We start from the raw sequence: 16,866 nt of genomic DNA on the forward strand, positions 1-16,866 counted from the left end.
GTGTAATAATAAAACAGTAGTTTGTACTTGATCCCAACTAAGATATAATTAATCCTTATTGGAGGCAAAACCAGCCTATTGGCTTTATTTCATGTTCACATGATTTTCTAGTAGACTTTTTCTAGTAGAAGATATGAAGATCAGTGATGGGCAAATTTGTCCCGTTTCGCTTTGCAGACAAATTCGGAACACAAATTTTGACGCCCGCGTCAATTTTGATGCCCGCATTGAAGTCAACGGGTGTCCGAATAATGTTGACATGCGACAGTGTAGATGCAAACAACTATTGCGACGCATGTCCAAATTCGTTTTTGATGCCGGCGAATATTTGTCGCAAACTCACGCCTTGCGAATTTATTCGCCCATCACTAATGAAGATCCAAATTACAGTAAAATCTATAATCCAGAAAGCCCCAGGTCCCAAGCATTCAGGATAACAAGTCCCATAACATCTTAATCTATGCACTGCATGGGAGCAAATTTCTGGATGAAGGACAAGAAAGCTTTGGAGGATTCACCACTGTCAGAAAATCCCACCAACTCACCGATTCCATCACTGTGGTAGACAATCGAGGGTTCAGGAAGATGGATGATTATGAGACCGGGGAGATTTATGCTCAGCTTGAAGGGTATTTATGGAGCGAGAATATATATATATATATGTATTAAGTACATAGAGATGCCAACTCTCTTGATAAAATGTAGTTACTTGCCTGGGTGCAGAGCCATAATAGCGTTATTCAATTCGAATTTCTTTTTGAATTGAATATATATATATAAATATAAGGGTATTATTATAGTCACCAAGGTTGAGTGTTTTTATAAAGGTCATGGAACTCCAAGGTGACTTCTTATATCCTCATATTTTACAGCAGGGGGTACTTGATGATCATTAATATTATTTATTATAATACACACGTGTCAGTGAGTCATGTGACAGAAATGTCATCACAAAGCACCAATTATAACTGATGACTATATTAAGAACCGTTTATAAGGATATCATTTATAGGATATTCACGTCTCTTGTGTTATATATATATATATATATATACTTGTCTGCAGGCAGCCGCACTCGGATCCGGATTTGGTGATTGTGGGTGCTGGTTCAAATATTATGTACAAAGTTTCACATAGAGCCGCACACCAATTTCTTCATCATAAATCAAGTGATAGAAAACGAATCTATGCAAATAAATATTTGCATAATATTTGAACCAGCACCCACAATCACCAAATCCGGATCCGAGTGCGGCTGCCTGCAGACAAGTATATATATATATATATATATATAACACAAGAGCCGTGAATATCCTATAAATGATATCCTTATAAACGGTTCTTAATATAGTCATCAGTTATAATTGGTGCTTTGTGATGACATTTCTGTCACATGACTCACTGACACGTGTGTATTATAATAAATAATATTAATGATCATCAAGTACCCCCTGCTGTAAAATATGAGGATATAAGAAGTCACCTTGGAGTTCCATGACCTTTATAAAAACACTCAACCTTGGTGACTATAATAATACCCTTATATTTTACCATAGGGGGAACTATATTCACTATATAATGTTGATATGTTGTGAAAATGTGTAAATACTAAAAAAAAAAAGTTTAGGTGCTGTAGCTTTTGATACAATATGAAACTTGGCTTCAGAGTCCTTCAGAAATATAAATTAGTTTGGGGCCTTTTTGCATGTTGGATTTGAGTCAGGGTGGGGCCGGTGGGAGGAGCTTGCTGTTGATTGTAAAGGAGCAGGAAGAAAAGAATGGGGGACAGGAAAAGACCATTCAACCATCTTTGGTCACTGGGGCCAGAGTGAGTGGAAATCTTCTGTGAGAAGGAAAGCGAGGGATCTGCTGCTGCCATTAGAAGCCATAAGGTGGTGTATCTGCTCCTGGGAGAACCACTGGAGAGTAAGGAAAATATTAGTGAGAGAAAGAAGAATCCTTGCTGCTTGCAGATCAGCTGGAGCAGATGGTAGAATTGGGCTTTCCTGCATCAGTGCTGCTGTTCTGCACAGTGCTCCAGAGTATGGCACCCACAGGGAGCCTATGGCAGGCAGAGTATGGCACCCACAGGGAGCATAGGGCAGGCAGATTATGGCACACACAGGGAGCATAGGACATGAGTATGGCACACACAGGGAGCATAGGGCAGGCAGAGTATGACACACACAGGGAGCATAGGGCAGGCAGATTATGGCACACACAGGGAACATAGGGCAGGCAGAGTATGGCACACACAGGGAGCATAGGGCAGGCAGAGTATGACACACACAGGGAGCATAGGGCAGGCAGAGGATGGCACACACAGGGAGCATAGGGCAGGCAGAGTATGACACACACAGAGAGCATAGGGCAGGCAGAGTATGGCACACACAAGGAGCATAGGGAAGGCAGATTATGGCACACACAGGGAGCATAGGGCAGGCAGAGTATGGCACACACAGGGAGCATAGGGCAGGCAGAGTATGGCACACACAGGGAGCATAGGGCAGGCAGAGTATGACACACACAGGGAACATAGGGCAGGCAGAGTATGGCACACACAGGGAGCATATGGCAGGCAGAGTATGGTACACACAGGGAGCATAGGGAAGGCAGATTATGGCACACACAGGAAGCATAGGACATGAGTATGGCACACACAGGGAGCATTGGGAAGGCAGAGTATGGGATACACATGGAGCATAGGGAAGGTATGACACACAGGGAAACATATCAGGACCACTTTAACATGAACAGCTCATAATGTGCTACATACAGTGACACAGTGCTGGTGCCCCTCCTTATGAGGTCTGAACAGGTTAACATTGTGGGCAAGTTCAGTCTGGGTATGAGGTTTGAACAGTACAGGAACTTTCTGTCTGCATTTGAGGTGTCAACAATGCAGGGGCCAGTTAATCTCAATACTGGTACCTTTTAATGCTTACACAAGGTAAGTAGTCACAGCAGGCAGACTTTCATGTGGGGGGCCACACAAGGGGCTAACATGGCCACCAGTTGTACAGTGCAATAAAATATTGTATTACCGCACACCTCCTTCCACTTTTCTGCGTGGTGGTGCTGGTCCTCCGTTGACCAAGCCCGGTCTCCTTACTGCTGTGCAATTTCAAAAAACGGTCCGCACACACCAATGTTGCAGTCGGGGATTGTGCCCCTTTTATTAATGCCACCAACAATCACCAGTTGTACAGACCTGATGTAATGAATATGTAATGTCACCAACATAAAATAACCTGCTCAACCCAGTGAGATAAACAGGGGTCTGGATTTTGGCTCCCCATATGAGGAATTGACACATTGAGGGCTTGAAAAGTTAACTGACTCCAAGGCTGAATGAGCATGAGAACTGGAATACCAATGTTAAGGCATAACTGATGTACAACAAGTAACTGGATTTCTGTGCTGCTGTTATACGTGGAGTTGAGTCGGGAGCCAAAATAATAAAAAGGAAGTTTCCACTGAGTTTGTTCAGGCTTTGGTTGCATAAAAAAGTCTACAAAATGCACTTCCTCTCCTGGAAAGCCAGATTAAAACTTTCAGAATGACCATGACATTTTAGATTTCAACACAGGTTTATATACACTGTTCCTCATAATATCAGACATTTCTCTAACAGCAGCTGTCATGGACCAGTTGGAGAGTGAAAAGCAGACAATTCTGAGTTACACCCTTGAGCAAAGCCATGGTTACACACGTATTTTGGTGCAGCTTTTTGGGTCAACAGGACATGGCAAGTCCTCGCTCATTAACTCCTTCATCTATGCCCTGAATGGGGGCAAGTTTCAAATGGCCGCTCAGGTGCATCTGGATGAAGGACAAGAAAGCTTTGGAGGACTCACCACTGTCAGAAAATCCCACCAACTCACCGATTCCATCACAGTGGTAGACAACCGAGGGTTCGGGAAGATGGATGATTATGAGACCGGGGAGATTTTTGTTCAGCTCGGTAAGTTTGTTTAAATATTATTTCAAAAGTCTGCTGACCCGCTTCTGCACATTTTTAACATTTTTAACATTTCCATTAGGGGTGATGTTATATTACAGGTATGGGATCCATTATCTGGAAACCCAATATCCAGAAAGCTCCGAAATAACGGAAAGCTTGTCTCTCATAGACTCCATTTTCTCCAAATATTTTTAAAAATGATTCCTTTTCCTCTGTAATAATAAAACAGTAGCTTGTACTTGATCCCAATTCTTATTCAGATCACTGCATGGCTGCTAGGGTAATTTGGACCATAGCAACCAGATGGCTGAATTGCAAACTGGGGAGTTGCTGAATAAAAAGCTAAATAACTCAAGAACTACAAATAATAAAAAATAAAAACCAATTGCAGATTGTCTCAGAATATCACTATCTACATCAGTGATCCCCAACCAGTAGCTCATGAGCAACATATTGCTCTTCGACCCCTTGGATGTTGATCCCATTGGCCTCCCAGCAGGTGCTTATTTTTCAATTCCTGGCTAAAAGGCAAGCTTTAGTTGCAATAAAAACATGTATATTGCCAAACAGAGCCTCCTGTTGGCTGCAAGTCCACATAGGGGCTACCAATACCCGATCACAGCCCTTATTTGTAAGCCCTGGGATGCATGCTTGTGTTGCTCTCCAACATTATGTTATACTTGAGTGTGGCTCATGGGTAAAAAAGTTTGCTCTACATCACAATAAAAGTTAATTCAAAGGTGAACAACCCCTTTAAAGGACTGTTCTTCCACACTTGCAAGGACATATAGCGAAAATGGCAAGCACAGGATGATACATGGCAATAAAAAGGAAAATAATATTTGCCATTAGATGTCTGGGGGGGAGGTACAAGAACACACCCCTTAGTGCTCATATCCTAAACACTTGCACCCCTCCATGCAGGGGGTCCCTGGATCAACTTGTACTATGAGCTATCTCCCATAACCCTGTATTCCCTCACTTGCTAAACACCATCCAACCCCTTCTTATACCTATCTAATGTATCAGCCTGTACCACTGATTCAGGGAGACAATTCCACATCTTCACAGCTCTCACTGTAACAAACCCCTTCCCAATATTTAGGCGGAACCTCTTTTCTTCTAATCGGAATGGGTGACCTTGTGTCAGCTGGAAAGACCTACTGGTAAATAAAGCATTAGAGAGATTATTATATGATCCCCTTATATATTTATACATAGTTATCATATCTCCCCTTAAGCACCTCTTCTCCAGAGTGAACATCCCCAATTTGGCCAGTCTTTCCTCATAGCTAAGATTTTCCCTTTACCAGCTTAGTTGCCCTTCTCTGTACCCTCTCTAATACAATAATGTCCTGTTTGAGTGATGGAGACCAAAACTGTACGGCATATTCTAGATGGGGCCTTACAAGTGCTCTATACAGTGGAAGAATGACCCCCTCCTCCTGTGAATCAATGCCCCTTTTAATACAGCTCAAGACCTTATTTGCACTTTTATTCGGGCAGGCAAATAAGCCATATTAAGTGGGCAAATTTATTCGGCAGGCACGAATTCTCGCAAAATTTCCGTGAAAAGTTTTTCCGACAACAACGGCAATTTTGACACTTTGACGCCATCGTCCATTTTGATGCCTGTGAATTGTTGCCGGCGTCAAAATCGATGTTTTGCTAATTTCGCTGGAAATTTGGGAAATTCATGGCGAAACAGGACAAATTTACTCATCACTAGCCGTATTATATCTCAGGGAGGGATGAAGTAGAATAGACTCTGGTAGTAGCCTGAGAATTGGGGAAATGAGCTTTGCAAGCAACAGAAATATATATGATAAACTTATATACTTTTAGTTCCCATTTTCTTTTGATTCTAGCCAATATTCTGCAGCTGGATGAATCAGTGAAATTTGAAGACAATACCTTTGAGAACAACGTTGATAGAGTGACTGGTGCAGAAATGAATTGCACAGACCTCATTGTCCCATTATATGTCTATAGGTGAGATTTACAATTATTTTATCATTCTCATTCTATCATAGAATGGCTCATTTATTAACCATTTGTGTTCCAGTATATTGCCAGAATTCCACTGAGTAACTGCCGTATGTACAAGCAAGAACATGGCACCCTGGTTGCTATGCTACAGTGCAATGTGTTGGCAATGGTTGTGCACGATGCTTGATTCACTCTGGAACCAGCCCCATGTAAACAAACCAATGAGTATTTACATTATTAAAAGAGGCTAGGGGCTCATTTACTAACATATGTGCTAAATGGCACCTGTTCTGTTACCCATACCAACCAAAAAGATTAGATTGGTCTAATGTCTGTAGTAGTTTTCCCAGACTATACAGGAAACATGGCAGCTCGCCACTAGTTTACACTGTAACTAATTGCTGATTGGTTATTATTGGCAACTGCACTTGTGCGCACCTATGTACAGTATATAAGTCAGTCCTGTGATATTTTTATCTTCTGTCATTTGCCATTTAGCTCATATGCCAAATCTACATAAAACCAGGGGCGCAATAGTTACCAGGGGTGAAAAAATGCCGTTCCTATAACTTTAAGAGCCGAATTTAGTTTTTTCAAACCGGAATTTTGGCGCAATTGCTATAGCTAGCCTCCTGGACCCCTTCACTGATGTTGTTTACCCCCCCTTCGACCCCCTCTAGTGCATGTGAGTGAGTGTGGGGGGGGAGCAATCTGCCTGAATCCAGGATCGCCCCGGCATAAAACTGTTCATTTCCATAGCAACAGGGCAAGAATGTGATATGTTCTTAGTTGTGAATAGTTAATGCAATGTTCAGTTCTACCAATAGATGACAGCAACCCCTAAGGTTGGCCATTTTCTAGAAAGAGTGACGTCCCAGGCCCAGAGACGTATGAACGAAGAAAATGGTGAAAATAGAGACTCACAGTAGCAGGTGCATTCTCAAAACAGACTCAGATAAGGACAGTATCAGACTGGGGGGGGGGGTACAGGTCCACTGGAACTGGAACATCAATGGTCCATGCACACCTGCTCCAGGCCACTGACCCCTCTTTGCCAACTCCACAGGCCCCCTGCGCCAGCCTCTACCCCCTCCACCCGCCTCCCCCACTTCTCTTCTATCAATTGCTGTGCGGGGATGGGTCCACCAGTTTTTTTTCCCCAGAGTCCTGCCAGCCCAGTCTGACCCTGGATAGGAAAAGGCCATCCTTGGGCAGCTAGGGGCAACAAGATAACTCACCTCGGAGGTAGGAGGCAGCAAGAATAGCTAGCAAGGGCAGCACTGACCCCAAGAGGAATTAATGTATGGGATTAATGGAGAATCAGGGCCAGATTTACATAGTGGGCGCCCCTAAGCCCACTGCCATTTGTCGCCCCTGTCCCCTCCCCTTTGTTCGTGCAAATATTCGTCATCGAGACCGGAGCAATTGGTACTGGAAATGTAAATAAAGATAGTATCTCCTGCGCATCCCCAGTGTTTCTGAATCAATGTAGGTGTGGTTGGACAGCATTCCACCTACTAAAATCCTGCCGCCTGTTGATAATTTTATTGCTATGACCTCGTTATATGGAAGGCAAAACATCGAGATAAGGCTATTTCAAATAAAATGAGGTTTATTGAGTTTAACAAAGAATTTTTAATGGTTTTGCCTTGGGAAAATGATCATGTTACACCGAAGTGTCCCACGAGCATTTTGCCAAAGACACTCCACTTTTCACAAGCTTTTATAGATTAAAATGGGAGTACACATACATACGTTATATAACTTGAACCCTCCCAAAATGTTGGAAGAGGACTGATGTTCTTAGCTACAGATATCGCACTGAAAATAGTTTCCCGCTTACAACTGTCCCTCAGCCTTGCAGTTCTTTATCTGTTAAAAGCAGACACAGGGAGGAATCAGCAAATGAAGAAAACACTTCTGTAAAAAGGGGCCTCATCTAATATCTGCTGACACTCTGAATTCTGTCAGTAACTTACAAAGTAGACTCTCATAACAGGGTGTCATTAATAAGAGAATAAATAAATGGGGGAACATCACCCCTCCCTTCACCTTTCCTGCCTTGGGCATGTGGTTATTGCTGAGTCAGAATGATAGGGGCATTTGTTATTAGACTTTATTATTCTTACACTCTGACACATAACCATTTGTCCCTCATTGGAATAGGCTGTCCTCATATAAATGTGTTCATATAAAAAATATATAATCATATCCTCTCTTGAAACGCAGAAATGCGTTTCATATTACCCTGTCGTTAGCATTTTAAGGGTACTGAGAGGAACCCTGAGAACAAGGGAGGGTTTGTCATAATGAAAACAGTGGTCTTGTGAGTTACAGTTAAACATCATGACAGCACCAGTCACAGAAGTGAAAACTTCAAACTGAGATCAGATAAGAAAAACAGGAGGCTAAAGGGTCTAAAAGTAAATCCTGTTTTGAGGAAGTAACTTGGCTGAGATATAGTTGGCAACAGGAAACCTCACAAAAATATTTGAATGTGGATATCTATATGCTATCATGTTATATAAGGCTTAAAGAAAATATATATGCAAAAACATATACGTTTGAAAGAAAACATTGCATATGCATAAAAACATAACTAAGCAAAAATGAATTAAATAATACTGAACATATTGCATCTTTAAAGTAAAAATTATTCTTTTAAGATAAAATTATTCTTTTTTTTCTTTCTTCAAACCTCCCCATAATTATAACACAAAGCAGAATTCTTACAGAGAAATATAGACCAAGTATTAATGCTAAGATGACATGGATAGACTTAACAAAACTTGAAATGGAGTTGTTTAACCCGCAATAAACTTTACCTAATCATTGGTAATAACTGAACTCTTCTATAAAAAATTGCACTAATTGTTGTAGCTCTAAAACTTTTGCTATATGACATTCAACAAACATTTCAGAAACAATATGAGTACAACCTTTTTTCTCCTATCAAAACACATGCTAATCTAAAGTCACACTATGTTGGTCAGCTACTCTATTTATTTAGACAACCTCTATGTTTATGACGGTGATAGATTTATAGATATTAACATTATGGGTGGGGCTAGTCTTGGAATCTAGACTCTATTCAATACTAATATTAGCACATGACAAAGTTCTATTATTATGGGGTCTATCATTTTGTTTATGTCAGTGCCGTTTACACACAACCAGCTACATATAGAGCTGAGGACCTGGGGCAATAATACAATTGAGTAATTACAGGAAACTTTTCTTCTAAAACCTTTTTTAAACAAATACAATTTTACCTTTGTTGTTTTCATAACTAATCTCTAACTAAACATACAGAGAAAATGTTACATTATCAATTCCCATTTTTTTGTCAATTTCACACAATTTAACTATATCACATTCAATACTGTATGAATGTAAAACTTAAAATTAATCCATTTTAATATCAGTCCATCAGTTCATTATAGAGGAAAATCCAATCAGAGAGACATCATGGCTTTGGATAGACATATGAAGAAATATTCAGCAGTCACTTGTATTCAGTTAATGTAGCAGTCTCTGTACAGTTCATAATCAGTCCATAGATCCGATATTAGGATATGCAAAAGATATAAAGGCATCACAGATATGAATGGCAAACTTTTGAAATGGCTCTTTGTATGCATGTACAGTTTCCTTCAATGAGTGGTGTGATCAATGATAGTTGTTCTATTTGGAATAGAATGGATTGGAATATAGTGAATAATCTCAACAGCTACTGATGGAGTTTTGCTCAGATCACCAACCTGGAAACAAAGAGACAATGTGACAATATCTGGTGTTCTGGTAATACTGACTTGAGTAATCTAGTGTACTAGCTAAAGAACTCTAATGAAACCACTGTATGAACTGTCAATTATGAGAAGTGGTTGTACATTTATGATATGAGTGAAGGACGTTTGTTTTCTTGTGGTTAATTCAAATTTAGAAAGTCCACAACACCTGATAGGATTGTTGAAGAGAATTGACAGGACAGCTGGCAGTAAATCCAACCAAATGCTGCCAGTAATTGTGTTGTTGGAAGTGGGATGGTACAAAGACACAACTCCACTTAGTATCAGTGTAATTTGCAAAATTTGTAACAGAATTGAAAATGTAATTGTGTAAACAGTCAACTACAACCTGTACTGTTCCTTATAACAAAACAATTTTTTAATTAATCATAAGTAGGAAAAAACATTTAATAACATTTTTATATATTTAGGCCTAATGAGAATGACATAGACCCATTTTAGTAGCATCATTTATTTCTACAAATTTCGTAGTGAAATTACTATTAATCAGATGAAATTAACTATAAATCCATTAAGTCACTTCTGCATTTTCTTACACTTGCAGACTTGTGATGCAAGATACACAAGTGCAATAATACTGGAGATTTTTTCTATAGCAGCGGCACAAGTACATAAGGTGCATTTTTATAAACTGAAGCTTAAAAATACAAACAACAATAATACTCCCCTCAGTACAATAATAATATATGAAATATTACCTTCATGTTGGTGAAAAGATACAGATTGAGGAGATACAGAAAAAATACAGATGCATATGAAACTATAAAGTTTAAAAAAAATACTAGCTGTAGGTAAAAGATACTGAGTCAGTGAAAAAAGTTAAGCATCTGAAATATTGTGCAACTAAGAATTGTGGGAAATGTAGTTTACACTTACGGCAGATAAAATCCTTTATCTGTCACAGCAGACTTTCAAGTTGTGAGAGGAGAGAAAACGATCGCATTCTGGCCAGGAAAACGCAGTCTTGTCCCCTCCACTGTGACACTTAACAAAGGCTTTAAAACTTAAAATGTTTTGGGCACTCAACTAGCATATCTAGGAGGATTGTTAGATATGGAAAGTGGTTTTGTTTCAGATCACAAGTAAAACATAATACACTTAAAAAGAATTATCAATCTGACCCATAAAGATAAAAAATAGAAGTAAAGTTAGTTTGAGACAAAAACTATAACAGAGAACATTTAAAGAGATAACACTAATATTTCTGTTATAAAGACAAGTGGAGTGTATTAACCTTATTCACGAGAAACCCATTCACAAACGAAAATACACAAGAGAACTAAATAACAAAGAAGACAATGTTAGGATAAGATAAGAATAGTGACATGATAGTCAAATACTAAATGACAATATTAGTATAATAGTGACAGAAGCATAGAACAAATATTATAAGTGGTACCTATTAAAACATATAAACATTAAAGAGAACCAAAAACAATATAGCAAATGTATTCATTACACACACATCAAATTCATATTTCCGTCAAGTCAAGTCAAGTCCTTTTCTTTCTAACATACACACAAGTATTACATTCAAAATATGCTCTAACAGACCTGTAGAAATACACCTATATAACAATGTAAGAATGCAAAAAAGCTGAGCAGCAAGCTATTAACATTTGTTTTGTTTATAAAAACAAACAGTGGAGACAAACAGACATATAAACTCCTCGAGTCGCCTGCAGGTAAAAAATGATGTAATACTTTCCTCTGTAATTTAGAAGGGTTGGGATTTTAAAATTGGGAATAATTAATATCAGATAATAGACACCGAAAATGAAACTGTGAAGAAAACGTATTTGAAGTTGCAGATGGTGGACACCTAGATGTTTCTAGGGCTCTCGTTTGTTATCTGCCAATTCAAATGGACAGGAAAGTGATGGACACTTCACACACTACAAGAATTCCCTCTGGAAGATCCTAGATTTCCATTCCCCAGCCTGTGGAGTCGCCTCCTAAACAGGAAACGTAGGGAAAATCCTAAAACACAAACAGACTCTGTGAAAGAGCCGCGAATTCCCTCATGGGCACTTTCATACAGATTATAGTTATTCTAAATCTTATTCACGCACTAGGCTGATGCCAGTTGATCTCAACCTCATTCATCCAGCTCAAGACACAGGGATTCTTTCTCATTCATCAAGCAACATGCATGTGTAGTTTCTATGACAGATTAGTCTAATGCTTCATAATAAGGAACGACATACATGACAAAAATAGTAAGGAAAAAGCATATTCCTATCATGAGTGGCATTTGAACTAATTGACAAAACACTTAACAAAACAATGAGCAAAATAGAACAGATTGAAAAACATTGATACCCACACATGGAGTCTGCCGCAGCGGGAGTTACTTCGTACCTCAGCGATAGACCGCTTGCACTACCATCAGTATATCCTCTTGATAACTGGCACTTGAAGAAATACGACTGGAAAATTTCAGACGTCCAGCGTCCAGAAAATTATCACGTCGGGAGATAATTTTATTGCTATGACCTCGTTATATGGAAGGCAAAACATCGAGATAAGGCTATTTCAAATAAAATGAGGTTTATTGAGTTTAACAAAGAATTTTTAATGGTTTTGCCTTGGGAAAATGATCATGTTACACCGAATTGTCCCACGAGCATTTTGCCAAAGACACTCCACTTTTCACAAGCTTTTATAGATTAAAATGGGAGTACACATACATACGTTATATAACTTGAACCCTCCCAAAATGTTGGAAGAGGACTGATGTTCTTAGCTACAGATATTGCACTGAAAATAGTTTCCCGCTTACAACTGTCCCTCAGCCTTGCAGTTCTTTATCTGTTAAAAGCAGACACAGGGAGGAATCAGCAAATGAAGAAAACACTTCTGTACAAAGGGGCCTCATCTAGTATCTGCTGACACTCTGATTTCTGTCAGTAACTTACAAAGTGGACTCTCATAACTGGGTGTCATTAATAAGAGAATAAATAAATGGGGGAACATCACCCCTCCCTTCACCTTTCCTGCCTTGGGCATGTGGTTATTGCTGAGTCAGAATGATAGGGGAATTTGTTATTAGACTTTATTATTCTTACACTCTGACACATAACCATTTGTCCCTCATTGGAATAGGCTGTCCTCATATAAATGTGTTCATATAAAAAATATATTATCACGCCATAGACCCGGGCCTTGGTGGACTTTCTACAAATTCGGGCTTGTGGACAAAGAGAACTGTTTTGCCTTTTTTTCCATTTGCTACATCTTATTCAACTCAAAAAGGAGAGGCTTAAACCCATCAAAGGGCCAGAATTAGGGAGATCCAGAAGAGGCACGTGCCCAGGGTGCAACAGTGATGGTTGCTGGCACGTACCTCTTTTGTCTCCTACCCTTACTTGTCCCCATTACTGCCGGTTCCCTCCTCCAGTAAACCTCATAACCCCCTCTAGTCAATAAGCTGTACAAGCTGTAAATCATGTGCACACACTCGGTGGGATGGGAGCAGGGGGCAGAGTGAAACAAGGCGCTTGACTCCAACTTATACTACTTATACTATTGGCTCATTGTAACTTACATTACATTCTATGTGCACTGTGAGCCATTCTGAAGCTGTATTTATAAACTTAATTGCACTGCATGTGCCGGAGAGCAAAAGTTTGCACCACTCCCATAGTCCTGCATTATAAACACCCAGAGAGAAAGGAACAAGCACAAGCAGTAAAAATTCCTGAAGAGGAATTGTTCATAATAAAGCATTATGTGTTTCTTGTGTTACAAATGCGCGACTGCTTTCATGGCTATACCTTGTTGGGCAGATTAGATAAACTCTTGAATTTTGGGGTTAATTGCATATTCATTAAAGAATTGCCTTAACAAAAAAAGTATATGTTTTTATATAGGTAGAATGCCTGGTAAACATTGAGATAACTCATATTTACTCATATTACACAGGGTTGCTGGGACAGACTGAACAATGAGCTTATTGGTTTTTAATGCTGCATTTTATTTTCTTGTTTTTAGTGCAGAATCCAGATTTGAAGAGCAAAGAGGTGAAGAAATAAGACAATTTCTAGAGACTGCAAAGAAAATGACAGGCAAGTAAAGATCTATTGGTTGTTGTTCCAGTTGACTGAGTAGGTATTTCACCTGTCTACATGTACAGTCCAGTTTTTTGAGGGGCTGCCTAGGTCCGAACTGCCAGCCTGGTTTTCTAAATAAGGAAATCCAGACAGGACTCCCCCCTGTCGACGCGGCAATATGGCAATTGCAGAACGCCCCATCATAGCCCCCAACCCTGGGGGTGTCAGAGTTCTGCCGTCACCAGTTCCACCCCATGACATCAACGCTCAGAGTACAAGCCGCTGACAGGTGGCAGCCCTATGACTAACTCAGTAACTAAATAATGTCTTCCAATGATGGTAACATGACAGTTTAGGGAAAACTTATGGAAAATAAAGAGATTGGAGACTACAGTATGTACAGGGTATTTCAAATTCGAATTGTGAATAATCCAAATTTGATTCTAATTTTAATTCAAATTTAGAGATTTTTCAAACCTTGCCCCTTTAAAAATTTGAATTTGACTATTCGCCACCTAAAACCTGCCGAGTTCATGTATAAGTCAATGGGAGAGGTCCAGTGACCAATTTGAAGATGTTACTAGCCTTCCTGATATTCGAAAAGGGTCGGTAATATTTATCTTAGTTTTAGATATTCTATACGAAAATAAAAAATTCACATGAATTCAAAATTTGACCTTTGATAAATGGGCCTCTATATATCAGATCAACAATGGTAAAAAAACTCTATAAATGGACAAGGTATCACTATCTGAATTGGAAAATGGGAAGCTCAAAAGTAACTGCTTGCCTGTAGTGGTGGGGGAAGATAAGGAATCAATCCTTATTGTTGCTAAAGTGGCAAATAATTATTTTTTTATTATTGCCTTAAAATGTTGTTATCTTATTTGTTCAAAAATAGTTGTTGCTTGAGTACTGGGGGCGCAGTTGTGATAACACCATATAAGAAGTCTAGGGTTGGGGCTAAGAAGTCTAGGGTTGGGGCTAAGAAGTCTAGGGTTGGGGCCTCCAAAGTGAGATAAAAATAACATGCATATAGAATAGATCTGGTTGGGCATGTTGGACAACTTTGATGTTTTAATGGGCATATCAGTGGCTATTCCACCAGATTTCACTTTGGTGCTAATATCATGGAAAGTTCAATGTTATACCATACCATAATGGACCTACATTGCTTAGTCTCTATCATATCTTACACTTTTTCCCTCTTCTCTGGTGCATTTGTTCCACGCCTTAACACAGATTTCCATTCTCCTTTTTTTCAGGTATGGTTCCCATTGTGGTCCTCACAAAAAAGTATTCAAGTGGATACAAAAATGTAGAGGACAATTTAAAATCCATGGGCATAGAGTGCATTATTGGGGTAGAAAATTACACTCCTCAAGACTACGTGAGAACCCCAGGGAAGGACAAACAGTTTCTTACAATCCTACAGAAGGTCTTGGAACTCGTGAATTTCCATACAACAAATGGAAACGTCTATGATCCAAAGGAGGAACATAGAAAACGTCTAAAAATGTTACTAATGATGGCAAAGGAAAGAGAGGTAGCAAAACTCAGCAAGGATGAAAAGAAAAATGTAAAAGAAGAGTTAAAGGATAAGAATCCCCCTGAAAAAAACTATTGTTTTGTATCTTAAGAACATCCGTGTTTGGTTCACAAGGTTGTGTCAAAATGTTGTTTGTCCAGGTCTAGTAACCCACAGCAAGCTACCAAATGTTGTTTTTTTTATTTGCAATTTTAAATTTGACCAGTTAAATTCAACTGATGATGGATTCCTAGACCTGGTCAAACTCTCCAAACCTGATGTCAGTTTTTTTTTCATCCAATAAAGTTCATTGATATCCTGATAATTGCCACTAACACCTTTTGGTAAAAAAGGCCTTTTAGGAAGACTATTGGCCTTTTAGGGGGGAGGGCATTCACCCATGCAGTAAACAAAGTGCAATAAAGGCTGCATTCAGCCATGTTTTTGCACAGAGCCATGAGATCTGTGCCTAGAATTGAGTGTGGCCTGTGTTAAGATGGCCAATATTGGTCCTTTAGACCAATTTGGCAGCTTATCTGCCAGGGTATGGTTGCCTTCCGACCCGTCTGAGCCCGTTGCTTCGCATAGTAATCTGATCATTCAGCCCTAGGGCCGAATGTTCGGATTACCCCGATATAGCCTGCCATTTGTGGGCCAATGGGCGGATTTCTTTGTGTATGGCCACTTTAAGGCTGTGTTTTGTTTTCTAAAGGGGTGGGGAAAGCACATAGGTGTGTCCCTCCAGACCCATGCATGTTGTAAGGCAGGCGTTATGGACCCTGCTCCCTTTAAAGAGCAGTAGACCCCTCGGTGCATGTGTTTTTAGACTGAGCACTATGGGGTGTGCTCTTGTGCCCAGGGTTTTAAATAATGACCCCTAATATGTTAACATTCCTGTGTCCTGATAGCAAAGTTGACAACTAATTAAATCTGACAGCATAATTCCAATTAGTTCATGCATGGCTGCTGGTATTAAAGTGCATCTGCCCCAATGCCAGGGACACACATGTCTTAGATCAGGGTCTCACGCAACCCCCTTGAACTATAAATTCTGCATCAGACTTGCTATGGATTGTTTTTTAATGCAATTAATGAATAACCGTACTTATATCTGTGATTTCCTAGTGACTTAAATATTTCCTAGCATTTCAATATTTCATCTTTGTAGTAGACAGAATGTGTGACCAATGGGTGACTGATGTTGATCTACCAAGCTGTTGCAGAGATGGGGGTTTTATGACGTCACAATACAGTGAACTGTAAAAAAAAACTGGCTTGCTACAATTGAGTTGAATTTGAAAGCAGATTGTTTGTAATGCTACAATTTATTCTTTTAGCTTTTTATAAAAAAAAAAAAAGGGATAGGATCTATTGTCCCAAATCATATAACCCAGAAACGCTACACTTTAGTCTTCTAACTTTTTATTATAAAAAAAGGGATAGGGTCTATTGTCATATAACCCAGAAAGCTCTAACATTTGGAAATGCCATTTTCCATTGAAACCCTCTTATACAATTATTTTA

At 39.4% G+C, this 16,866-nt stretch overlaps 1 protein-coding gene across 1 annotated transcript; it reads left to right on the plus strand.

Moving 5' to 3' along the window:
- The first annotated feature begins 3,272 nt into the window (after positions 1 to 3,272).
- Positions 3,273 to 15,664, plus strand: LOC108701736. Its single transcript, XM_018236751.2, has 4 exons — positions 3,273 to 3,964; positions 5,833 to 5,956; positions 13,756 to 13,829; positions 15,080 to 15,664. Exons 1-4 carry the CDS (start codon positions 3,643 to 3,645, stop codon positions 15,451 to 15,453), a joined length of 894 nt encoding a protein of 297 aa, XP_018092240.1. The 5' UTR covers positions 3,273 to 3,642; the 3' UTR covers positions 15,454 to 15,664.
- Positions 15,665 to 16,866: the final 1,202 nt, after the last annotated feature.

Source organism: Xenopus laevis, chromosome 9_10L (genome assembly GCF_017654675.1).
Source record: "Xenopus laevis strain J_2021 chromosome 9_10L, Xenopus_laevis_v10.1, whole genome shotgun sequence".
NCBI classification, from domain to species: domain Eukaryota; kingdom Metazoa; phylum Chordata; class Amphibia; order Anura; family Pipidae; genus Xenopus; species Xenopus laevis.

What these genes read in the sequence shown, in the direction of transcription:
- LOC108701736 (XM_018236751.2), top strand. Translation starts at nt 3,643, where the DNA reads ATGGACCAGTTGGAGAGTGAAAAGCAGACAATTCTGAGTTACACCCTT. An exon ending in GGAGATTTTTGTTCAGCTCG is followed by an intron (nt 3,965 to 5,832) that starts GTAAGTTTGTTT and finishes TTTTGATTCTAG; the next exon opens with CCAATATTCTGCAGCTGGAT. An exon ending in GACTGCAAAGAAAATGACAG is followed by an intron (nt 13,830 to 15,079) that starts GCAAGTAAAGAT and finishes CCTTTTTTTCAG; the next exon opens with GTATGGTTCCCATTGTGGTC.